This window comes from Miniopterus natalensis, chromosome 17 (assembly GCF_054644295.1).
Source record: "Miniopterus natalensis isolate mMinNat1 chromosome 17, mMinNat1.hap1, whole genome shotgun sequence".
In the NCBI taxonomy this organism is placed as follows: Eukaryota; Metazoa; Chordata; class Mammalia; order Chiroptera; family Miniopteridae; genus Miniopterus; species Miniopterus natalensis.
In genome coordinates this window covers 42,525,204-42,548,926 of record NC_142097.1, presented here as the reverse complement: position 1 = coordinate 42,548,926, position 23,723 = coordinate 42,525,204, and the positions used below count along the sequence as shown (strand labels likewise).

Here is a 23,723-nt window from a genome sequence, read left to right as displayed (position 1 = left end):
CCTCCGAGTCCCAGCTTTGGCTGGCAGGCGCCCGAGGCCCCGAGGGACAGCAACAGTGACCGGAGTTTTTAGCACAACGAAGGAGGGAGTCGGAGCGAGGAGAGGCGGGAGCGGAAGGGGCGCGGGGACCAGGCCCGTGGCCTGGGGCGTGTATGGCACAACTCGAAGTGACTGGGGTTCAAACACCGATGTGGCGCCTCTCGGCCAGCCTTCCACCGGGACCCAGCAGCGTTCAGGAAAGGGCCGATGGAGCGCCGCCTCCCTCCGAGGACTACCCTTCGGAAAGACAAGCTGACTAGAGGTCAGTGACTTCTCAACCCCGCTGGCGCAGATCCTGATAAAGGTGTGGGGTCGAGAGCTTCTCTTAGCTCCCACAACAGAGAAAGCAGCGCTCTCTGTAGGTGGGCAAAGCAGAGGCAAGGGCCTGGGGGCCAGTGCCATGGACAGTGGGATGGGGGTGGGGTCCAAGCACCCATTCCGGGGCTGGGTGGCTTGTCCAGTATATCCAGCCAGAGGAAAAGGGATCTATTTTTTAATGGCTATGGCTTTTGGCTTTATCGCATGAAGCAGGCACCCTTTCGTTTAAAGGCACAGAGTCCTCTCTTCCGTCCCACCTCTCTGGGTCTAGAATACAGTGCTGAGTTCCAAGGGGATAGCTGTAAGGCAGCAGTCTCAGTCCTGGGGCTTGGAAGCGCTGCAGAAGCTAGGTAGGGGGGCTCAGCGTGGCTCTTCTGCAAGCATCAGACACCCAGGGCCAAGACCCAGACTAGCCCCTGCAGCTACAGGGTGTAGGAGGCAGCTCAGATGGTCCCTGAGTGTAGACAGTCCAGGTCCCCCCCCCCTCAAGCAGGCCCCAGGCCCTGCCAGAGCTGGTCAGTGTCCCAGATCCTTGGGCAGTGTGAAGTCCCTGAAGCTGTAGAAGGAGATGTCTCCATGATCCACCACGGCAAAGATCAGAGGAACATCCTGGCTCTGGTAGGACAACCGCTTGAGGGTGCAGAGGTCTGGGACTGGCTCATCAAATCTGCAGGGATAAAGGTTAGACTGAGACCTGGACATAGCCTAACCACAGGCTTTGAGACCCCAGCCCTCTGTGGCACCCAGGGAAGGGAGACTAAGACAGGAGTTGGGAGTGCAGGAAGTCTGGCCCCTGGGCTCTCCTCTCTGCAAACGGCATGGCTCTGATAAGTTCAAGAGAGACCCTGAGGTTGGGTAAGGGGACTAAGAAGAGTGAGATCCTCACTGAGGTCAGGACTAAAATGGTATATGAGACACTACCTGAAAATGCCAAGAATGAGGGCTGAGGACTGGGAAGCTTGGGTTCCCATAGCACAAACTGGCTGTGTGGCCTCACGTCAGTCACATAATCTCTCTGGACCTTTCAGGGACTGGCAAACTGGTCAGGGGTGTGAAGAGGAGGTCTACTTGGTTTACAAAATAACTGGCAGCAGCCAGGGGGCAGTGCTTGCTGGTCTCGTACCCACTGATGCACATCCGGGCATAGGGCTGGCCAGGATTATTCTTTCGGAATGTGGCCACAGCGTCAGCCTGGTAAACATCAAAGCTGATCTCCAAGCCCCCAGACTTCTCCAGCAGCCTGAGAATAGAGTAAGAAACTTTAGGGACTCTCCTGCTCCACCTTTTCTTTGCACACCACCTTTCCTCTCCCTGTTTCAGGAAGCAGCCTGTCCAGGGGAACTGGGGTCCTGCTGTGAGGTACCACTTGAGGGGTAGGGGGAGGCTCAGCTGCTTATCTCAAGGTGGGTAAATCCACCTTGTCTCTCACTTCTCCCTCTCCCCTAGACACATGAATAGTAGCCAGGATAGGGGTCCCTGGAATGATTCCCTCAGCTCATACCCAACTTTAGGAGTCACATCCCAGCTGCCAATTCCTGCTGGCAACCAAAGTACTGTGTAGACAGGCACTACCTGGAAACTCACCGAGCACCTCCATCAACAAGGTGTGTTGTCTGCAGCACAGAGATATGTTGAAGGACTGCGGCTATAAGGATAGTGAAAATAAGTCATTGGGGAGGGCAGTCAGTCATCTACAGACTCCCCTGACATTTCTCAATCTGCTGTCTAGTTTAAGATTCCCAGATTTACATGATTTTCAAAAGTCTAGGTATGTCCATGTTGTTTATCTGAAATATAACTGATTAGGCAACACTAATCTAGTTACTTATAATCTACCATGTTCCTATAAGGCCTGTAAGTAGTTCTGAATCCGTTAATACCATTCTTGCCCTAATACAGTGATTTTCAACCTTTTTCATCTCATGGCATAAATTGCTAAAATTCTGTGGCACACCAAAAAATGTATTTTTTTGATCTGAAAAAAAAATAAGGTGTAATTTTGATTCATTCACACCAGACAGTTATGTTGTGTTGGCTGTTACTTGACATTCTAAGGTAAAAAAGATTAGTGCCCCTGACTAAATAGTCAGGTAGTGCATGTTTTAAAAATTCTTGCCCTGGCTGGGTAGCTCAGTTGGTTAGAGTGTTGTCCCAATACACCAAGATTGCAGGTTCGGTCCCCAGTCAGGGCACATACAAGAATCCACCAACAATGCATAAATAGGTGGAACAACAAATTGATGTTTCTCTCTCTCTAAAATCAATAAATAAAAATTTTATTTTTATTTTTTTAAATGTCTCTTTATTGACTTCAGAGAGGAAGGGAGAGGGGGAGAGAGAGAGAGAGAGAGAGAAACATCAGTGATGAGTCATCATTGATCGGCTGCCTCCTGCATGCCCCTGACTGGGGATCGAGCCCGCAACCCGGCATGTGCCCTGACCAGGAACAGAACCACGATCTCCTGAATCCTCGGTCGATGCTCAAACACTGAGCCAGGCGTGGCCAGGCAATAAATAAAAATTTTTTAAAAATAAAAATTCTTGCGGCACACCAGTTGAAAATCACTGCCCTATTAGTTCCCTGTTGACACTGCAGGGCATACAGTAAACCTTCCTTTTATTTGGCCAACATATCACTTCCTTGTTCCCTCTAACAGATTTGGGAGAACAGGGTCACAGCGAATTGGTGGCAGAGCCATCCACATGCATTTTGTGTATGATGTAAAGGACGTGGTCGTAGTTTTCATTTCTTTTCTCCTCTGGCACTGACTCACTGCCTCTAAACCTTCCCACATGGGTCCTTTTGCTGCTTCCCAGAACAGGCTGTCCCTGAGGGTTTCCACTTCACAGGACAGCTCTCCTCCCTCGTCTTTCGTAAGCCTCAATCAGTCATGGTCAATCGTACCCTGTTCAAAGTCTTGTGATTCCTTACCTGCCAGTGACCTATGGGGCTAAAGCCAGGTGAGGGGGTACCTGGGGAGTCTGCCTGGCCGGGACGCAGCAAGGGGGTGACAGGCTGGTCCCACAGGTGCTGGGGGCGGTTCTGGGTCCTCTGCAGGTGCCTTCTCTGCAGCAGCTGCTTGTACTCCTGCCAGCTGGAGCAACGCTGCACCTCGGGATCTGCGTTTACATCCTCCCTCAAGTGCTGGGCTTCTGCCTGTTGCTCCCGTTCCCGTCTGGAGAGCTTCTCCTTCCGCTGGTTCAGCTTCTGGCACCAGGACTCGGCGTCTGTCTCCCGCCCTGTGACATTGGCTGGGAGCAGCTCTGGGGCTGGGGCAAGCAGGAGGGTGTGGCGGCTATCTGAAGCCATGTTGGGGAAGGAAATCTGCTCAAAGTTCCAGCGTGGCTTACAAGCCCCCTTGACCCCATTCTCTACTTTGCCACCTTCCAGGCTGCATCCCACTACCTCCCTGGCCAGGCCAGGGCAGGGCTCCAGGGACCCCAGAAGCTGGAAGGGGCTTGACTCCTGGGGTTTCTCTGGGCACCGGCTGTTCTGGTTGCAGGGAGGTGGGAGAGAGGAAGGCAGGCTCTCGGGTGTCCCATCCACTCCCTGTAGGGGGTTGTCCAGGGCCTTGGTCTTCTTATTAGTGGACCTGAGGGATGTGGGGAGGAAACACAGCGCATCTGCTCCTGGTTGCTGAGGTGCACAAGTCCTATGTGTGCCCAATGCCTCCCTGAGCCTATGTGGGAGCTGCCCAAGCCCAGCTCTTAAACCTACCGGTGCATTCTCCAAGGCCCCAAACACCAACACTCTCCACAGCTCTGCCCACCCCACCCCAGCTCCCTGGGTGGTGGCATGTGGGGAGCATCACCGAGAGCTCGAGCTCCTCCTCTTCCTCTTGCCGTTCCGATCCTCCAGGTGCTGGGCACTGCTGTCCAAGTTCAGCTGCCTCTCATAAGGGGACAGGACGGAGCTGTGGGGTGAGAATGAAGTGAGCAACAGATCCACCATCTCAGCCTGGTGCTCCCAGGGGAGCCTGTGAGTGACAGGCCCAGCAGACAAGTCAATGGGCCAGGGTCAGAGCCACGCCCAAGGGCTACGGCCCAGGCAGACCTGCCCGCAGGGTACATAGGGGTGGCCACAGGGGCCTGCCCATGCATCTCTGGATCTCACCAATGGCATCTTTGAACAGAGGCTCCCTGGAACCAGGGCTCCTGCAGAGCTAGCAATAAATGATTAATCACTGGTGAGAAAAATCAAGGACCAGAGAATACAGAAAATAAAAATGAAAATAAAACCCATGGATACCACTGTAACATTTTTGTTTCTTATAAATACCATACAGACTGCTTATCTCCGTATTTGGTGTTTTCTAACCAAAATGACATACTGCTATGTAATATTTTTGTTTCAGTCAATAATATATTATGGACATGGCTCCTTATTTCTATAGCATTCTTCCCGGCCATGATTTCTTTTTTATGGCTCTAAGGTTGCACTGCCCAATATGGTAAACCACTAGAAATAAGTAACTAAGTTATATTTAAATCCATTAACATTAAATAAAATTTAAAAATCAGTTGCACACCCTAGCCAGTTTGGCTCAGTGGTTAGAGCATTGGCCTGTGGACTGAACGGTACTGGGTTCAATTCCAGCCAAGGGCATGTACCTCGGTTGCAGGCTCGATCCCCAGCCTGGGTCAGGAGGCAACCAATTGATGTGTCTCTCTCACATCAATGTTTCTCTCTCTCCCCTCCCCTTCCATTCTCTCTGAAAAGCAATGGAAAAAATATTCTCAGGTGAGGATTAAAAAAAATAAAAACTCAGTTGCACAAGCCACAGATACTGGACAGTATAAACAACATTTTCATCATCACAGAAAGTTCTAGTGTGCAGTGCTGCTCTAAAGGATAAACTAATTCGTATGACCATGCCCTCTGTTGGACTCACAGATGTTTCCAAGTTCACTGATTTTGCAAGGTGATGGTATTTTGTATAAGGTCCCCACTAAATGTAAGTTGTGTAGGGCAGTGATTTTGCTCTCTGCTGTTTCTCAGCAATGGGCACAATGCCTGGTACCTGGTAAGTAGTCAACAAATACTGTTGAATGCGTGGATGAATGAGCATTCTCACAGGTGATCATCTGCAGACATCTGTGACTGTTCCCTTAGGATATATTCCAATTCCAGAAGTTAAAGCTCTATTCTAGAGTTTTTGTGACGTACTGAGAAACTACAAAGCCTATACCAGTTTCCACTCTAAGTCTGGAGCTCTCTGTGGCTCTCCCCAATGCTGGATTACTAAGGTGATGACCTTCAGAGGCACCAAACGAAAGAACATCTAACCTAGCAAAAGGAATGCTAAATTCTATTCAACTGCTAATTCCTCACTTGCTCCTTCATTCATGCCTGCACTCAACAAATCTGCTTGTACACCTAAGTGCCAGGCCCTGTCCTGGTACTGCATCTCCATGCTCACAGTGAACTGTAGGTAATCAATCATTATCTGAAGCGAACGGGCTAAAGATGGGGCTCAATTTGACAACCCAGGATAAGCTGAAATGACCCAGATTGTCCCAACATGCCTCTCAATAGGGCATTTCCAGCAAAGGCTCCCAGCCCATCTCCAGGTAACTGCAGCTCCAGCCAAGGACTCCAGGTAAGCAAAGGCCACTTTTTGCTTTGGGGTTAGTCATTCCAGGTCCCAGGACTAGAACAAACGGGAGGGAAATGGGATAGGGATTTACCTTGGTTGGAATCGTCGAACCACATAGCCCAGTCTCTTCAGATGGCTGAAGACCTCAAAAGAAGAAAAAAAGAGTAAAGGTTATATGTCCACTTGTGAAAATACCACATAGTTTCTCCAGACAGAAGCCATACCCCACCCCCCTCCCCTGCCCACTCCCAGACTCTAAACCCCAGAACTGGTTGGACCACACTCCATTATAAACACCCTCCCCAAACTAAGGTCTCAGTATGAATTCCTGTCTCTTGCTTACCTTACATGGCACAACTGACATATAGCAGTTTCTTGATTTAAATGCAAATCTCAAGAAGCTGAAAGCCAATGGGCCAGGCAAAGAACTACACCCTAAAATATTTGACACTAAAGCTGACAAGTGAAGTTCCTGACTACAATGTGGACAAGATGGTGGCAGAAGGTGGGGGACACCCCACTCCATCCCTCCAGGCAGGGGTGGGGTGGGAGTGGTCTTTGGTAAAGACCCACGTTTACTCTCCTGTCCCCATATCCCTATGGGGAGATATGTGCAGGAATGTCTCCCACCTTGCTTGATCTCTCATCCTTCAACATAGCTGACCACTTCCCTGAAAGACCTCTTGGCTTCTGTGATGCCGCCTCTCCTGGTGTTTCTCCTGCGTTGCTAGACTCTTCGGTCTCTGTTTCTGGTGTCTCATCTCCTCCCTGACCTCCTCATATTGGAGTATCCTAGGTCTCAGATGCAGCCGTGCACTCTGGCCACACACCCATACAGCCCACTGGTTTTAAATACCACCCATGTGCTCCTGAAGGCCACACTTATGTCTCTAGCCTTGTGGCCCTCTCCCGTGTTGTTTTGTTCCTAGCACTCAGTTCTGTGAAGTCAATCCTTCTCTTGCTTGCTGATTTATCATTCATTGCCACCACTAGGAATGTAAGCACCATGATAGCAGAGTTCTTGCCTGTCTTGTAGCCCTAGCATATGGCTCTGTGGCTAGCACCTTCTATAGACTTGTAAATACTGACTTGGACAGGAGTGGCTCCTCTCCTGGGAGAGGGTGGCAGATACCTGGTACTGCAGGAAACTCACGGTGTCCTCAGTCAGCAGCAGCTGGTAGGCCTCCTGGATAGACAGCGGCAGGTCTTGGTGGAAGAGTTGGATGGAGCCCTAGAAGTGGGGCCAACAGTTCAACTTGTAAGCCCTCACTGCAGGGGCACAGCCACTGGGGCAACTTCCTGACTTTAATATCTGTGCCCCTCCCACCCAGCCCCCCCGCAAGCGTCACAGCAAGGATACTGTCAACCAGGAAGGGGGGAGCAGCACCAACACCAATATGAACGGGAATCCTGCAAGGCATTCTTGTCTTCTGCTCTACAAGTCAGGTTACAAGCTCCCTGAATACTCAGTTGTGTGTAGTTTTTCTCCAAAAAAAAAAAAACACATGCTCTTCCGGTTCCTGGGTCCCAACCCCCTTCCCCACCCTCCTGGGGCCCCACTCACACACTCCAGCAAATACAACGCCTCCTCGGGGTGAAGCCGCTGCCGGCCCTGCTCTGAGAAGCCCATGGTCTGCCAGAATTTACCCTGTGTGGGACCCCAGAGCAAACGTCTCCAAGAAGCCCGGAGGGGAGAGAAGGCGGCTCCCCTGCCCCCCGAGCCCCGCCGCTCACCGCAGGAGACTTCAACTCCACGAACCCCTCTTCCGGTCTCCACTCGGCGGCCACCAAGCTGCCCCTGGCCAACAGTGGGTTGGGGTCCGTCTCAGTCCACGCGATAAGTCTACCCGGCCCGTCCGCGCGGCTGGTCGCGCCCCCGGCCCCCGCCCCCGGCCCCCGCCCCCGGCCCCCGGCCCGGCCTCCTCACAGGCGCTCCACGCGCTCCTCCGCCAGCAGCTGCCAGAGCTCCACGCGGCACAGGCGCAGCCGCTCGGCCTGCGCGGCCGAGCCGTCGGGGAGGAAGTCCTTGGGGCCATGCGAGCGCTGGGGCAGCTTCTGGGGCCGCGAGCGGGCGGCGACGAGTTCCCGGGCACTGGGGCAGGAGGAGACGCGGGGTCAGAGCCACGCACGCGGGGACGCCCCGCCCAGTCCTGAACCCCGGTCCCCGTCCCCCCCGGGCCCCCCGCCACGGGCCCCGTGACTCCTCCAGGCCGGGCCGCGCCGCACCTGAGCACGCGCCCCGCCGGAACCTCCACAGTTGCGGGCTCCGGTTCGGGATCCATCGGGCCTTCGCCTGCGCCTGCGCGCGCACCGCCCATGCCCCGCCCACCGCCGGGGCGCCGCGTGGCCCTAGCGCCGGCCGGTCGGACCTGCGCTCCGCTGGTCTCCCGACCGACCCGCCGGCTCCCGGCCTTCCCAGATGCCCCGGCTCCTCGCGTAAATTTACCTCAGTCCCGGGGGCAGGGGGTCTGCAGGGTTCTGGATTTGCAAGAGCTTCTCTCCCCTGCCCCTAGCCCTCCTCTGGGCTCCTCTCTGGTAAAACGTGAGGAAACTGGCGTCCGAAAGTGCAGTGTGAACAGTCAAATGCGTGACCCTCCTCTCCGCCGTCCTGGGCTGCTTTGGTCCCCACCATCTGGCTGGACAAGGACGGAAGAAGAGGGGGCTTAGAGAAGGGGGAGCGGTGGGTTCCCCAATTCCAGCTTCGCAAGCTGAAGGCCACCGGGGGCTGTCAGTTGCGGTCTGGGTAGGTTCGGGTTTCTTCAGGGTCTTCCATTAGGTCCCTTTCGAGGGGCCTGGAAGCCGGGTTTGGAGGACCCGGGGGCGGGAGGCGCTGTCCGGCTCACGATGGTGCTGAAGCGCCACCCAGCCTGTCATTCGCACCTCCTCAAGGCTGGGGCCCACCCCGCGGCCGCCGCGGGCCGCTCCCACACATTCCGCTAGGTGGCACCATTGCTCTGACCAGCCTGGGGATCGGCGACTCCGGACCCCGGCGGAGGACGCTGCGGGAGTCCCGGGAAGGACAAGGGGCAAAGAGCACGGGGGACTTCCCCAGAGGGGTCCCCGGGTCTCGGTTCCCAGACTCCTTAACATCACGTCTTCTCTGCCATCCAGTCACACACCCTTCGGTCTAAACTCTAGAGAGCCCCGGGTGGCCGCGGCTCGGCCACTGGAACTCCAGGGGCACGAGCCCTCGCCCCCCGCACCCGCCGCTTCACCTGGGCGCATGCGCTGACCGGCCAGCTTCTCGGGCCCCCGCTGGCGTGACGGGGGTGGGGCCTGGCGCGGATGGGGGCGGGGCCGTAGGCCCTGACTGACAGCTCGACTGCGCGGCCGGGACGGTCCCTCCGCTCCCGATCCGGCGGGAGGGAGGGGGGAGGGGCGGGATTTCCTGCGGGAGGCGCCGAGCCGGCCGTGGAAAAGGCGGAGGAGAAAGGGGGCACGGGGGGCAGCGGAGCCGCCGTCCGAGCGCCAGGGGCCGCGCAGGGCCGACCGGACCCCCGGCGGGGCGGCTGGGAAAGGTGAGGCTGCGTGGCCCGAGGGGGGTCAGCGCGCCGGAGGGCGGGCACAGACTAACTTTTCCTGCGGGACCCGCGGGCGCCTCGGTCGCTTCGCTCCTTCCGTCCTCCTTCGCGCCTCCTCATTCCGTCTTCCCGCATCGGTCCCTCCGGCGCTGGTCCCAGTCGGTCCCTCCCGCCGCTTTGTTCCCCAGGTCGGCCCGGGCCGGGTTGGGGTTGGGGGTTTGCGCGGCGCTGGGCGGGCATTCCGGGGGGCGGGGGAGCCAGCCCGACCCCAGGCACTGCCAGGGGCGCCCTCCCCCACCGTCGGCCGCGGGCCGCGAGAGGGAGTGCCATCTGGGTTGGGCTTGGGACGGTTTGGGGAGTGAGGGGTTCCCAGCCAGAGCCCCAGGCCTGCCCGGGTGTCATGCCACAGGACTCGGGCAACAAATTCGTGGCCAGTGAGGAACTGACGCAGGTTTTTCTGCATGGAAGTGGGGGCTCTGGGCCTCAGGTTCAGGCTTGGGGGGGGCCAGGCAGCCCCATTTGCCAGCAGTGCCCCAGCTCTTGTCTCTGTTCTCTGCCCAGCTGCTTTTCCATCCCGCATAAGGGGTGAGGACAGGTCAGCAACAGGTGCTGTAAAGCCTCCCTGTCCGGCAGGCAGACCCCCGCCAGAAATGGGGGGCCATAAACTCCGCACTCCACTCTGAATTCATGAAGAGCCCTGCAGCTAGAGCATGCAGCTATTATAGCAAAGCGTGGGGAGGGAGGAGTCTGGGGCAGGTACCTTCGACAAGGAATGACCCCTCCTGTCTGCCTGTGCCTGACCCTCCCAGGCCCCACCCCCTGGAACGCCAGTTGTCCGTGGGTGTCAGCCCCTTAGGCTGTGGAGAACAGGCTGCTGCCCAGCCTGCCCCAGGTTGAGATGCTGCCAGGTGCCCTGGGGCCCCAGTGACTCAGCCTCCCCCTCCCAGAATGCCACCTCTCCCCCCTCCAAATATTCCTCTCATGCAGGCAGCTCCCTTCCAGCTCTGAATGCCTTAGCCCCCCCCTTGGCTCATAAGGGCAGCCAGGGTGTTTTGGGGGCTCCCTGGAGGCCCTGCCCTGCTGTTCCTCAGAGCCCTGCTCCTGGGACCCTTGCGGGCTCTGGCCCAGCCCTCAGCGGAGGCACTGCATCTTTTCCAGACCCCTGAGACCTGTCCACTGCTGCTGCACAAGGCCCGAGGGAATGCTGGCTGCTTTCTGGGTGGGTATTGGTGCTCCTGAGCCACGCTGGGAAGATCGGCGTGCCCAGTCCCAGCCCATCCTGGGGCTGTCGGAAGCTGCAAGCTGATATCTGTCCAGATTTCCGAGCAGCCTCCACCCCCTCAGAGATTGGCTTTCCTGCTTGTGGCGATAGCTCACGAAGCACCTTGTTGGAGTACCTGTCAGTGCCTGACAAGAACCTACTGCCTGAGACACCAGACACACCCTGCCAGGACGCCTGGCCCTCCGAAGGGCCAAGGCATGGCACCCTGACGCCTTGGCTTAGACCAGTTTTCCTGCCTTTCTCCTGGACGTCTGAGCCCAGAGCCCAGCCCAGGGATCAGGATGGGTCGTGAACAGGACCTGATCCTTGCCGTCAAGAACGGAGATGTGACTGGTGTGCAGAAGCTGGTGGCTAAAGTCAAGGCTGCAAAGACAAGTGAGTACTTGATGGGGTGACTGTCCAGCTGAGATCTCCTGAGACCCTCCCCTGAGTGCAGAGAGGGCCTGGGGGTCACTGTGACCTTGGGATGTAGGGTGGGAGAACTATCTTGTTCTATACAAGGAGTGCCTCTGTGTGTGAGAGCCAGAGAGGAAGTTGGGTCCCCCTTGCTGTTGTGTCTTAGGCAAATCACTTCACCTCTCTGGGGCTCAGTTTCCTCATCTGTAAAGTAAAAGGGTTGAAGTGCATTCATTCACATTTTTTTGAGTGCCTATCGTGCACCAGCCCGGCTCTGTTCTAAAGCATCAGGTCTCAGCAGTGAATGAAACAACCGGAATTCCTGCCCTTGTGGGGTTTTCTTCCAGCAGGTGGTTTTTCAGATTGTTCTCTGGAGCCATGGGGTTTCTGACAATGGATTGGGAAAGACAACAAATAGAGTTCCATCCCCCACCCCTCCACCACCACTTCAGCCAGGTCATCTCAGCATTTATGTCTTAGTTTAATGGGGATGTCTGTAAAATAGCTTTAAAGAGAGAGTTCTACTGCCTAAAACAAAGTCCAACACTACCCAACCACTTGCTAAAGCCCCTTTCCCCTGACTTACCTGCCTGTCTTCCCTGGTGGGGGTGGCCCAAGCTATTTTTCCGGAGGTTTCTCCTTAGCCTGGGGTCTCTACTCTTGACAGGGTTGTGGGGGGCTTCATGCCCAGGTGGCCATACCTGAGCCCCATCTCTTGGGAACCTCTGCTGTGAGACCCCAAGGAGATTAGACCTCTGGGCTTCAGGGTGAGCTCTCTGGGCCATCCCAGGAGGACACTGGCCTTGTCCCTTTGAGTTTCTATACCAGCAGGGGCAGGAGGTAGCTCTTGCCACCACACTGGGGCTGGAGGAGAGAGGGTCCCCCAAGTACTGAGACTATAGCCCCAAGACACACCTTGGCTAATGAAAAATCTAATTATCCCCACCCACACCTGCTAGTGTGGGTGCCAGAAGGAAGGATTTTAAGGGCCCAGGAACCAGAGGCTCCCACTTGTATACCAGGGCAGGAGACCCAGGGTATAGGGAGGTGGAGCTGTGGGGGGGGTCCCTGTGCACTGGTGAAGTGGGTATAGGGTGAGCACAGTGAGAGGAAGGTGCTAAAGGTCCCTGGAGGCCCAAGAGTAGGAGCCACTCACCTTCTCTCCTTACCTCTGTGTTGTTTTTGGCAACCTGCCCAGTGGGGCTTTGGTTAAGCTGCTGTTGGCCTCATAGCCCTGGGGCCTCAAAATGAGGTCCTAAGGAGGACAAGTGGGTGGGGTCTGGTGGCTGGTGGTGGGAACCTCGCAGCTGGGTTCCTAGGCTCCAGGAGGGTTCCCTGTGCTCAGAGGAAAATGTCTGTGGGGGAAGCAATCCCTTCCCCGAGCCCCCAAAGGGACTTGCACAGAGTATGGTCACAGGCACAGAGTGACAGGGTCCTGGGACTCCTCCTGAGGCCCTGTCACTGTACCTTCCTTCCCAGTCCTCTGAGAAGCTGGGAAAGCTGGTAACCAAAAGGAAATCACAGGGTGACATTTGCAGACCCTGCAGTTCATGAACTGTTGTGATCCGTCTAATTCCCTACCTCTACATCCACTTGACAGATAAGGAAACTGACATTCAAAGAGCCCAAGGTCACCCGGCCATTGTGTGGCAGATCACAGACAAGCCGTGCTCCCACACTTGGCTGCTTATCAGAATTACCTAGGATTGTTCTGAAAGTGCAGGCTCCCTCCTTCCCCCCTACTCCCTTTTCTGAACTGTCTCCTCTGGCCAGCGGAAATGGAGTGGGCTGGGGGTGGCCCGCTGAGCTCACATCCTCTGCCCAAGCCTAAATCAGGAGTGACCCTTCCACCCCTCAGAGCCAGGCCGGGAAAGAAGGTTGTGCTGGAGGGGAAGTGCCTGGAGCCAGGCCAAAACCAGGACCCTACGCCCTCCTGCCAAGGTCCCCAGTCCAGTCACTGTGAGCCTCTCCCCCACCGCCTTTCCGGCCATTGTTCTGCAGAGAACAGAGCCACCCAGCCTGGCCCTGCCCCTGTTCCTGTCTCTCCTGTCACATTGTCTTGGCACTCCCCAGAGGCTGCACCTCACCACCGAGCTGCCCCATCCCTGACAGTCCAGGCTGGCAGCAGGTGGAGGGACTTTCTGTATCTCTTCCATGCTGACCTCATCATCTTTTCTGAGGCTCAGAGAGGTAACACAGCCAGGAAGAATTTGAACCAGGCACTTCCTGGTCCCAGGGCCCCCGTTCTTTCCACTGCCCTGAATGGTTCTGTGTAACAAGGACTTTCCAAGGGGGCTAGAGGAAGACTGGGTGGCCTGCGTTTCTTCTCAGTGGCCCCCACTTCTCACTTCTTAGGCACTCCTTGGTTCTGTATTTACTTTTTCAGCAGAAGCGGAATTCAGCTCAGCCCTCAATGTAACTGTCCCCTCCCTCCCCATCCCATGCTCTGCTTGTCATTTCAGGGTTGGTCCTTCCCTGTTGGAATGAGGCCCTGTCTTGCTGGGGTATTCAGGGGCCCACCAGGGCCTGGGGGCAGGCCTGGACCAGCATGCTTGGCACCCCGCCTGCCTGGGTTGAGCCAGGCCTCCTCCTTCCCTGCAGGGGTGGGTTCCAGCAGGAGGCAGGGGCCGCCTGTGACAGGCATTCCCTCACCCCCTCTGATGCCCTGACTCATGCATGGAACACACCTGCATGAATCCTGTCCCTGTCTCTGAGGGGGATGAACTATCATCCCATGCCTATAGCTTCTCTTGCCACCACCCAGCAGAGAGTCTCCTGCCTGGGGCCTGTGGGTGCAGAGATGGGCCAGTACGGGGACTGTACCAGCTTTTGCTGGAATACAGCCTCTTGGTGATAGTGGCTAACGTGTAAGGGGTGCTAAGTGGTGATAGCTCCCACTTTCTGCATGCTGACAGGGGTATTCAACCCTTGTGAGCAGGTTTTGTGATCAGCCCATTTTTAGAGATGACGACACTGAGCCTAAGAGATTAAGTGACTCGTCCAAGATCACACAGCTAGTTCGTGGCAGAGCCAGGGCATAGTGTAGGTCTGTCTGGCACCACCTTCTCTACTGTGCTCCATTCAGGGATATTGTAGGGCTGGGCACTGTGGCCCTGGCATCTGCCCTTCCACTCTTGAGCCTCTAGTGCCCCTCTCCTTCCTTTCCCAGCCCCCTTGGCCAGCAGGACAATGAGACTCGTTCCCTGGCCCGTTCAGGCAGGAATGCTAACCATGCGCTCGTGGGTTTGTCTGTTGAGGGCATGGCATGCCAGTCCCCCCTCCCCACCTCCTTGGCTCTATAAATGAGCTGGGCTGGGGACCCAGGGAAGCTAGGCCATTGCTGCTGCAGCTCCCTGCACTCGGTGCCCTCGAGCTGATGGGCCAATGGGCCAGGGTGAGGAGCAATAGGGACAGGACATTAGAAGGCCATGGGGCAGGTGCTCTCCTGCACTCCAAAAGGTCAGCTGGATTTGGGAGGTGGATGGAGAGGGAGCACTGGGCCAGGGTGTGGCTAAGGGCAGATCATTCGAGGGTGCCTTATGCCTCCTTCTCTGAATCCCAGAGCTTCTCGGCTCCACAAAGAGACTGAATGTCAACTACCAGGATGCTGACGGGTGAGTGTGTGCCCTGCGCTTCCTGAGGGCTGGGGGGGTGGAGGGCGACGGGGAGACCCAGGCCGAGGGCCCCTTCCCCTCTCAGGCTTGGTCCTTGGAGTGTGCTTGCTGAAAGCTCTGCACCCTGCCTGTATAGGATGGGAGGGAGGGGTCCTGCCCCTGAGAGGGGAGGGGCCCTGGTGCCTCTCTGGGGGCCTCCTTGGGTCAGATTGCTACTGGGCCCCCTTTTCTCCCTAGAGTATAGGAGCCCTCAGGCTCCTGCTCCCACGGCCCCCTCCCCTGGGCCGGCTGGGGGGGGAGGCCAGACAAACAGGCCTCTCAGCCCAGACACTGAGCCCTTTCATTCTGCTGCCCGGCTGCTCTGCGCTCCCACGGCAGGGCTGGTGGGGGCGGGGGCACAGTGGGCAAGTAACCCAGGCCTGCCAGCCCCCAGGATGGGTCTGATGTGAAAGACAAGGATTTGGGGGGTAGGGGCTGCTTATTGACACCCCCACCATGTGTCCCACCACGCCAGATTCTCTGCTCTCCACCATGCCGCCTTGGGGGGCAGCCTGGAGCTCATAGCCTTGCTGCTGGAAGCTCAGGCCACCGTGGACATCAAGGACAGCAATGGTGAGACCCCTGTGTGCCCCCTAGCAGGCCCTGTGGTCAGAGCTTGCTTCTGCTACAGCATAGCAGTGCCGGTAGATGTTGGCGTAGTTTCTCTGGGCTTGTAAATGCTTTACTCTTTAATCTCCATCGCTTACTGGGTAGTGGGTGGTACTGATATCCCAATATCCAGATGAGGTTGAGGTTAGGTTGTTGTTGTGAGTCACCAGATCACCCATGGTGGGCAAGGTGGGATTCTGGCTTCAGCCTCGTACAGCCAGACCTCTTCTTGACCAAACCCAGGTGAAGCCAGCATTGCTTCCGCTGGGTCTGTCTCCCTTCCAGCTGGGGTGGCTCCAGATCCTGCTTGGTTCCCTCCCTTGGCCCCACATCATCTCTCAGAACCACCTTCCCTTCTGCAGGCATGCGCCCGCTGCACTATGCCGCCTGGCAGGGCCGGCTGGAGCCTGTGAGGCTGCTGCTGCGGGCCTCCGCGGCTGTCAATGCCGCCTCGCTAGACGGGCAGATCCCGCTGCACCTGGCTGCCCAGTATGGCCACTACGAAGTGGTACGTGAGCCCTCCCGCCCACAGGGGCGCTGGGGCAGGGGGCCAGGGCTGGCACAGAGGGGCTGGCGAGGCCAGACCCCTCACTCGGTTCCCTCGTCACCCCCAGTCAGAAATGCTCCTCCAGCATCAGTCCAACCCATGCCTGGTCAACAAGGCCAAGAAGACACCCCTGGACCTGGCCTGTGAATTTGGGCGGCTCAAGGTGAGGCCTGCAGCCCTTGGGGCGCTGGGTTCTGGGTGTCTACGGGGGTCTCAAGAGGAGGTTCTATGTGGGTGCTGGTTGCTGCAGGTGGCCCAGCTGCTGCTGAACAGCCACTTATGTGTGGCTCTGCTGGAGGGTGAGGCCAAGGACCCATGTGATCCCAACTACACCACGCCCTTGCACTTGGCTGCCAAGAATGGCCACAGAGAGGTCATCAGGTAGCCACCGCTCCCCCACCTTCATTTCCTCATCCCCTTCCTGTGGGGCCGGCAATGTCCCCTCGGTGCCCTGCCCTGTTGCCCTCTTCACCCTTGCTCTGGGTCACTCTCCCATGCCCCCAGCAATTGGCTTCCTCTCCCGCCCCCACCACCCTTGTGACTCCCCTCCCCTCCACAGGCAACTCCTGAGAGCCGGGATTGAGATCAACCGCCAAACCAAGACAGGCACGGCGCTGCATGAGGCTGCTCTGTACGGCAAGACCGAGGTGGTACGGCTGCTCCTGGAGGTGGGTGTGGGCACCTGGTCATCCTGCAGGTGCACACAGAGCCCCACCGGATGCCGGGTCCGAGACCAGCTGTGGAGGCTCTGAGAGGTGTCCCCCACTAACATGGTGTTTGGCATGGGTGGTGGCCAAGTGGCTGGAAAAAAGATGGACCTGGTTCAAGCCCCAGTTCTGCTTCTTACTAGCTGAGTGACCTTGAGCTCGGCCTTGACCTTATTTCTGAGCTTCCATTTTCTCATCTGTAAAATATGGAAATAGTGCCTACCTCCTGGGTAGTCGGGAGGACTGGGGGAAATGACAAGCAGAGTGATTAGTGCACGCTCACTCTGCCCTGTGTCCCTAGGGCGGGGTGGACGTGAACATTCGGAACACATATAACCAGACGGCACTGGACATCGTGAATCAGTTCACCACCTCCCAGGCCAGCCGGGAAATTAAGCAACTACTGCGGGGTGCGTGTGGCGGGGAGAAGGCCCAGCCCAGGGATCCTCCATCCAGTGGGTATCAGGAAGTGGTGCAGGAGTGGATGTCACTAGTTAGGGCTAGTTAGAGAATGCTGTGGTGGTGATCAGGCAGGGCCCTGGGTGAGGGTCATGGAGGGGACCAAAGGGGTAGGAGGACATCCTAAGGACCCTCAGATGACACTTGTCCTCCCTCTTCTTTTAGAGGCCTCAGGGATCCTGAAGGTTCGAGCGCTCAAGGACTTCTGGAACCTCCATGATCCCACTGCCCTCAATGTCCGGGCGGGGGATGTCATTACGGTGAGGACCCAGTGCAGGTGTTCCTCTGCGGATATAGGTGGTTACTGCCACTTACTAGGGTACCTACTGTGGACTAGGCTCTGTGCTAAGGTCTTTATATGAACTGCGTCATTGATCTTTTTCCCAATCCAGGTAAGGTAGGTGCTATCACCTTTCCCTTTTCAGAGATGACAGAATTGAGGCTTAGAGAAATTAATGTGTCTTCCCAAGGCCACACAGCTAGCAAGCAGTGGTGCTGGGATTTTAATCTGGGCTGACTCCAGGATTCTTTTGTATGTTCTAGAGGCACATGGGGGATTGGGCTGGATGCTGACAGCAGGGGCAGAACTGTGGGCTGACGTGAGCATCAGAGACCAGCTTCTTGGGGATAGGGGACCACAGCTGCAGGGCTGGCCGCCTGCCCTTGCTTGGTACAGGAAGTAATCATTGCCTCCCCTTCCCCCATCTGCCACAGGTGCTTGAGCAGCATCCCGATGGCCGCTGGAAGGGGCACATCCATGAGAGCCAGAGAGGCACAGACCGTGTGGGCTACTTTCCCCCTGGCATTGTCGAGGTGGTCAGCAAGCGGAGCATCCTTACACCCCGCCTCCCCTCTGTGCCCACCCCCCTGCGCCCAAACTTTTCTCGGACACCGCAGCCCCCTGCTGATGACTCCCTGCACCCTCTTGCCTATGGCCAGCTCCCTCGGGTGGGCCTCAGCCCAGACAGCCCAGGTATATCCTTCCAGCGGGCATCACTGGCACCAGGGTGGGCGTCTGGCTGCCAATCAGCTGTTGGCAGGGTCAACTGGGGCTCTGACCCCTTTGCCTCTGCCCCCTGCAGCAGGTGACAGGAATAGCGTGGGCAGTGAGGGCAGCGTGGGCAGTATCCGCAGTGCTGGCAGCGGGCAGAGTTCCGAGGGCACCAACGGCCACAGCACTGGGCTCCTTATTGAGAACGCCCAGGTAGGAGGCAGGGGGCGTTAAGATGGGGCAGGGCTCCCCTCCTGCTGCCACTTCCCTGAGCACTGAGTCGGCTCTATCCCTGTGCGCAGCCCCTTTCCTCTGCTGGAGAGGACCAGTTGCTGCCAGGACTACACCCTCCATCCCTGGCAGGTAGGCAGGGTAAATGGGACCTGGATGGGCTAAGAGAGGTGCAGGGGGGAAGGCTGAGGGCTTGGCACCCCTTCATCCTGCCACCCCTGATTCCATTCCTGTCCCTACTCAAAGACAACCTGAGCCACCGCCCTCTGGCTAACTGTCACTCTGGGGAGCAGCTCTTTACCCAGGATGTGAGGCCGGAGCAGCTACTGGAGGGGAAGGTATGACCTCCACTGGGGGCCCAGGGTTAGATGGGCTTCAGTATGGACTTAAGTCCCTTCTCAGGTCACTCAGGCCAGGCCCCTAGGGGAGGCTGGGCAGATGGCTGGGCTCTGGCCTCGGCTCCTCCTCAGCAGACTGGACTCTGTTAACTTTACCCCCATCCTGACACACCACAGGATGCCCAGGCCATTTATAACTGGCTGAGTGAGTTCCAGCTAGAAGGCTACACTGCCCACTTTCTGCAGGCTGGTTACGATGTGCCAACTATCAGCCGCATGACGCCCGAGGTAGGTGCCCCTGCAGGACAGCAGTGGAGGGTCCAGCGGACAGGGGAGGAGGCCTGATTGCATGACTCTGTGTGGCAGGACCTGACAGCCATTGGGGTGACCAAGCCTGGGCACAGGAAAAAGATTGCCTCAGAGATCGCCCAGCTCAGCATCACAGAGTGGCTGCCCAACTACATCCCGGTGAGTAGGCAGCTGGCTCGGGGTCCCACCCTCTGCTGTGGCTGTGGTGCCTTCCCGGGTTGGGGTGGGGGCTGGGTGGGGAGCCCACTCCAACCAACGGCAGTGCTCTTCCAGGCGGACCTGCTGGAGTGGCTGTGCGCGCTGGGGTTGCCGCAGTACCACAAGCAGCTGCTGAGCAGCGGCTACGACTCCATGGGGCTGGTAGCCGACCTCACCTGGGAGGAGCTGCAGGAGATTGGCGTCAACAAGCTTGGTGAGCCCCAACTGCACTATGGCCTTCTGGCCAGGCACCCACATACCTCCAGGGGTCTCCAAAATATTTTCAGGGTCCAGGCCCAGAAGAGAACGGGGTTCAAGAGAAAAGGGGGGATGCTTTCCAGCCCCAGCTAACCCTGCCACCTATATCCACCTTCTCAGGTCATCAGAAGAAGCTTATGCTGGGTGTGAAGCGTCTGGCCGAGCTTCGGCGGGGCCTGCTGCAGGGGGAGGCCCCAGGCGAGGGCAGCCGCCGACTGGCCCGGGGCCCAGAGCTGATGGCCATTGAGGGGCTGGAGAACGGGGATGGACCTGCTGTGGCTAGCCCACGCCTCCTCACTTTTCAGGGCAGCGAGCTGAGCCCAGAGCTACAGGCAGCCATGGCAGGGGGTGGCCCTGAGCCACTCCCCCTACCCCCTGCCCGGTCCCCAAGCCAGGAGAGCATTGGAGCACGCTCACGAGGGTCTGGGCACTCACAGGAACAGCCTGCCCCCCAGCCCAGTAGTGGAGACCCCAGCACCCCACAGGAAAGGAACCTTCCAGAGGGCACAGAGCGGCCCCCTAAGCTTTGTTCCCCACTTCCTGGCCAAGGGCCTCCCCCTTATGTTTTTATGTACCCACAGGGCTCACCCTCTGGCCCAGCCCCAGGGCCACCTCCGGGTGCACCCCGGGCCTTCTCATACTTGGCTGGCTCCCATGCTGCTCCTCCGGACCCTCCTCGGCCCAAGCGCCGGTCCCACAGCCTGAGCCGGCCTGGCCCGGCCGAGGGGGAGGTAGAGGGGGAGACTGAAGGGCCAGTGGGCAGTGCCTTGGGCAGTTATGCCACCCTCACTCGGCGACCAGGACGTAGTGCCCTAGTCCGAACCAGTCCTAGCCAGACCCCAGCTCGAGGGGCTCCACGTAGCCAGTCCTTTGCCCTTCGGGCCCGACGCAAAGGCCCCCCCCCACCTCCACCAAAGCGCCTTAGCTCTGTCTCTAGCCCCACACCAGAGCCACCTCCACTAGATGGGAGCCTAGGGTCCAAAGAGGGGTGCCCGGGGCCCCGAAGGCGAACACTGAGTGAACCAACTGGCCCATCGGAGCCCCCTGTCCCACCTGCCGCAGCTGGCCCCGCATCAGACACGGAGGAGGAAGAAGATCCAGGGCCCGAGGGGACACCCCCATCCCGGGGCAGCTCAGGGGAAGGGCTCCCATTTGCAGAGGAGGGGAACCTGACAATCAAACAGCGGCCAAAACCAGCTGGTCCCCCACCCCGGGAGACACCGGTGCCCACCGGCCTCGACTTCAACCTCACAGAGTCAGACACTGTTAAGCGGAGACCCAAATGCCGGGAGAGAGAGCCACTGCAGACGGCACTTCTAGCCTTCGGCGTGGCCACTGCCACGCCCAGCCCCTCTGTCCCCCTGCCCTCCCAGACCCCCAGCGAGTCCCCCATAGCTTGTCCCAGCCCTCCTCAGCCTGACCCTAGCAGCCTTCCAACTCAAGGAGCTCCAGCCCCTCTTTATCCCAGCCCCCCGACCCAGCCCCCTGCACCCTCCTGCCCTGGGCTGGCTCTGGAGAACTCAGCAGGCAGCCGGCCGCACGTGGAACCAGAGCCCCCAGCTCCTGCTGCTGCCCTCATCAAGGTGCCTGGAGCAGGTATGAGGCAGGGCGTGCGGGGACCAGGCACTGTTTACAGGGGTTGTGTCTAGTCCAGTTGAGTCACAAGCCAACCTTTTTGTTTCTGCAGGAACAGCTCCTAAGCCTGTGTCTGTGGCCTGCACCCAGCTGGCATTTTCTGGCCCTAAGCTGGCTCCCCGTCTTGGCCCCCGGCCTGTACTGCCGCCTCGGCCAGAGAGCACTGGGGTTGCGGGCTCTGGCCAGGCCCAGCAGAGACTGGAACAGACCAGTTCGTCCCTGGCAGCTGCACTGCGGGCCGCAGAGAAGAGCATTGGCGCTGAGGAGCAAGAGGGGTGAGGGGTGCTAGCTGCTGGGTGTTAGGCAGAGGAGGGAAAGGTGGAGGCTAGGAAAGTCTCCTCCCATATCCTCTTTCCGGGGGTCCTGGGATTGTTGGGGAGCAGGGGTGTCACAGGCAGATCCTCAGTCTGGGACTCCCCTGTTGGAATGGGAGGAGCCCAGGTTTTAGAGTCACTTAGTCATCTGACCTGCAGGGAAGCTGGTGGCACATGAGGTTGGACAAGTCATTTCCCCCCTCTGAACCTCAGTGCACACGTGTAAGGAAGGGACAGTAACTCCTACTGACTCTGGAGGTTGTGAGAATTAAGATTCTTAGAAAGCTCTTGGTACCAACCAGGCACTTAGTAACAGCTCTCTTGCCCTGGGCCTGCGGGGTGATCTGATACTTGGCTGATCTGACCCAGTCCTTCTTTCACGCAGCCCCACCAACACCTCTACCAAGCACATTCTGGATGACATTAGCACCATGTTTGACGCCCTGGCTGACCAGCTGGATGCCATGCTGGACTGAGCTGGACCAACCTGCAGCCTTCAGCACTGCCCACTAGGACTTGCAGTGTCCATTGCCTCTGCCCTAGCACCGAAGAAGCTCTGCTACCATAGCAGGGTCCCTCCTGCTGCTCCAAGCCCGTGGCTGTCAGCACTGCAGTTCTAGGGGGGCCATGGGAATTTGTCAGAACCTGGTAATAGCAAACCCCCCCCCCGGTGTATAATCTGAGCAAAGAGCCCTACCCTTTGGACAGGGACCCTGGTAAGAGCTTCCTCCCCAGGGAGAGAGGTGGTGGCAGAGCATCTAGGGTGCTGCCTCTGCCTCCCCACCCCCCTGCCAAGTGTCTCAAGTTCCTGTGCCAAGGTCTTCTTGCCACCTACTGTGCTGTCCTGGTGCTGAGGCTGGAAGAGGCAGTGTGTCTGGCCGGGTCTCCACAGGTGTACATAGGACATGTAAATAAACCACCAAGGGCCTGCTCAGCGGTGGTGGTAATGCCCAGGCCAGAAGCTGCTTCCTCCCCTGCCTGCCTGAAGTGACACAAAGCTGGTGGGGGTGGGGGCAGTGGGATTAATAGACCCCTGAAGTCCAAACTTTTTCAACTGTAAATGTTATTTTTTAAGCAGAGAGAAATGCATATATTTTAAATGGAATTTATTCTATCTATAACTGCCTGAGAAGATGCAGTGGGGGAGGGTCTTCAGACCACAGCAGGAGTGCCCACTGCCCACCTCAGGGCTGGAAGCCTGAGCTGGTTGGCCAGGCCCCAGCTCTGTAACCATTAACCTCTTACCCCAACTAACGCCAATGAAAGTGTCATTCCACATGATTGGCCTGTGTGTTTGGATCTGTGCTACGGACCTCTGAGCTGGACCCCTGGGCTCCTGTTGGTGTGGAAAGAGGAAGGCTTGGGCCCTCTCTCCTCCCCTTAGTGGCTTCCTCATGGACCAGCCACAAGCTTTTCTTAAGCAATTTATAAGTTTTAATACAAACCAGTCTACATTCCTAAAAGGCTCATTTCCAGTAAAAAATATACACCAGTAAAAACATTCTCACAGGAGAACTATGCAGGGGGCTAAAAGGATCCCTGGGCCGTATCCCCAAGACTGACTCATGCCCAGCTAGACAGCAGGCACAGGAAGAGGCTCTAGGACAAGGTGGGGGCCCTTTTCCACCTTTAGGTCTCTGTGAGGCTCCCCTACAGAGGGAGGGAGGGGAAGTGCCTGACCACATCCAGGTCCCTACCCCAGGAAGACAGGGTGGGAGGACATGGGGAGGATGCACCATCACCTGGCCTTCCACAGCGTCCTAGAGAGTTGACTCAAGCTCCCCACCCCCCAGCTGCTGCCAATGCTCTTCCCAAAAAGGTTGAGGCCCTGGCCCCAGGGTTCATGGCCTGCCCAGAGACCCCAGAGCACAGAGCTGGGTTAAGGGACCCTGAAGAGGGACAGCCCATAGGAGGAGGGGGCTGAGAGCCCCTCTGCTAAATACATGAGGTCATACATTCAAGAATGCCCCTGGTGAGGCCCAGAGAAGGGCCAGGACTGTCTTGACATGGCCTTTGCTCATTAGCTTCACAGTAGCCCCAGGGTTCAAGATGACAGCTGGGTCTGGCCTGGGGATCTGGGCCTCCAATGCCATGGGGCACAAGAGTAAACCCTGAAACATTCATGATACCAACTCCCCAGACTCAGAAATGGGTCTGGTATTAGCCCCAGGGTTCAGGGCCACTATGGCCACTGTGGCCAATGGCTCAGAAGGGAGAGTTCATGCCAAGCTTGGTTTCAAACTGCAGCTTCTGTCGCTTCTGGTAGCGGACCCGGACCCTGGTGGGGCAGGAGATTAAATCAGGGGTCAGGGCAGGACACA

The 23,723-nt window shown here is 57.6% G+C and overlaps 3 protein-coding genes across 6 annotated transcripts in view; 1 reads left to right on the top strand and 2 right to left on the bottom strand.

The window, feature by feature from the left end:
* Positions 1–516: 516 nt before the first annotated feature.
* Positions 517–8,272, bottom strand: TSEN54 (tRNA splicing endonuclease subunit 54). The gene is made up of 11 exons (XM_087826352.1): positions 8,181–8,272; positions 7,882–8,046; positions 7,689–7,752; positions 7,519–7,602; positions 7,087–7,185; positions 6,046–6,098; positions 4,170–4,271; positions 3,331–3,950; positions 1,942–2,002; positions 1,481–1,597; positions 517–1,024 (listed from the first exon to the last, which is right to left on the bottom strand). The coding sequence occupies exons 1-11, from the start codon at positions 8,270–8,272 to the stop codon at positions 874–876; spliced, it is 1,608 nt and encodes a 535-aa protein (XP_087682478.1). The 3' UTR covers positions 517–873.
* Positions 8,273–9,405: 1,133 nt separating this feature from the next.
* On the top strand, positions 9,406–22,857 carry CASKIN2 (CASK interacting protein 2). Its single transcript, XM_087826337.1, has 20 exons — positions 9,406–9,472; positions 10,634–11,132; positions 14,716–14,767; positions 15,282–15,379; positions 15,778–15,923; positions 16,030–16,125; positions 16,213–16,343; positions 16,522–16,630; positions 16,971–17,079; positions 17,294–17,388; positions 17,843–18,101; positions 18,211–18,332; positions 18,422–18,482; positions 18,597–18,688; positions 18,866–18,976; positions 19,055–19,156; positions 19,271–19,409; positions 19,574–21,049; positions 21,141–21,363; positions 21,788–22,857. The coding sequence occupies exons 2-20, from the start codon at positions 11,039–11,041 to the stop codon at positions 21,876–21,878; spliced, it is 3,606 nt and encodes a 1,201-aa protein (XP_087682463.1). The 5' UTR covers positions 9,406–9,472; positions 10,634–11,038; the 3' UTR covers positions 21,879–22,857.
* TMEM94 (transmembrane protein 94) overlaps positions 22,814–23,723 on the bottom strand; it is a 30,659-nt gene continuing 29,749 nt past the window's right edge. For all 4 annotated transcript variants that reach the window (XM_016212436.2, XM_016212438.2, XM_016212435.2 and 1 more), the window contains one exon: positions 22,814–23,680. In XM_016212436.2, the coding sequence (XP_016067922.1) occupies positions 23,608–23,680 (73 nt within the window). In that variant the 3' untranslated portion in view covers positions 22,814–23,607. The remainder of the gene's footprint in view (positions 23,681–23,723) is intronic.

Excerpts from the sequence above, each read along its gene's own strand:
- TSEN54 (XM_087826352.1), bottom strand. The coding sequence starts at position 8,272 with ATGGGCGGTGCGCGCGCAGGCGCAGGCGAAGGCCCGATGGATCCCGAA. Across the intron at positions 8,047-8,180 it reads CCGGCGGGGCGCGTGCTCAG|TGCCCGGGAACTCGTCGCCG; the intron begins GTGCGGCGCGGC and ends CTCCTGCCCCAG. Across the intron at positions 4,272-6,045 it reads GTTCGACGATTCCAACCAAG|CTCCGTCCTGTCCCCTTATG; the intron begins GTAAATCCCTAT and ends CTCACCCCACAG.
- CASKIN2 (XM_087826337.1), top strand. The coding sequence starts at position 11,039 with ATGGGTCGTGAACAGGACCTGATCCTTGCCGTCAAGAACGGAGATGTG. Across the intron at positions 17,080-17,293 it reads AATTAAGCAACTACTGCGGG|AGGCCTCAGGGATCCTGAAG; the intron begins GTGCGTGTGGCG and ends CTCTTCTTTTAG. Across the intron at positions 18,689-18,865 it reads AGCAGCTACTGGAGGGGAAG|GATGCCCAGGCCATTTATAA; the intron begins GTATGACCTCCA and ends GACACACCACAG.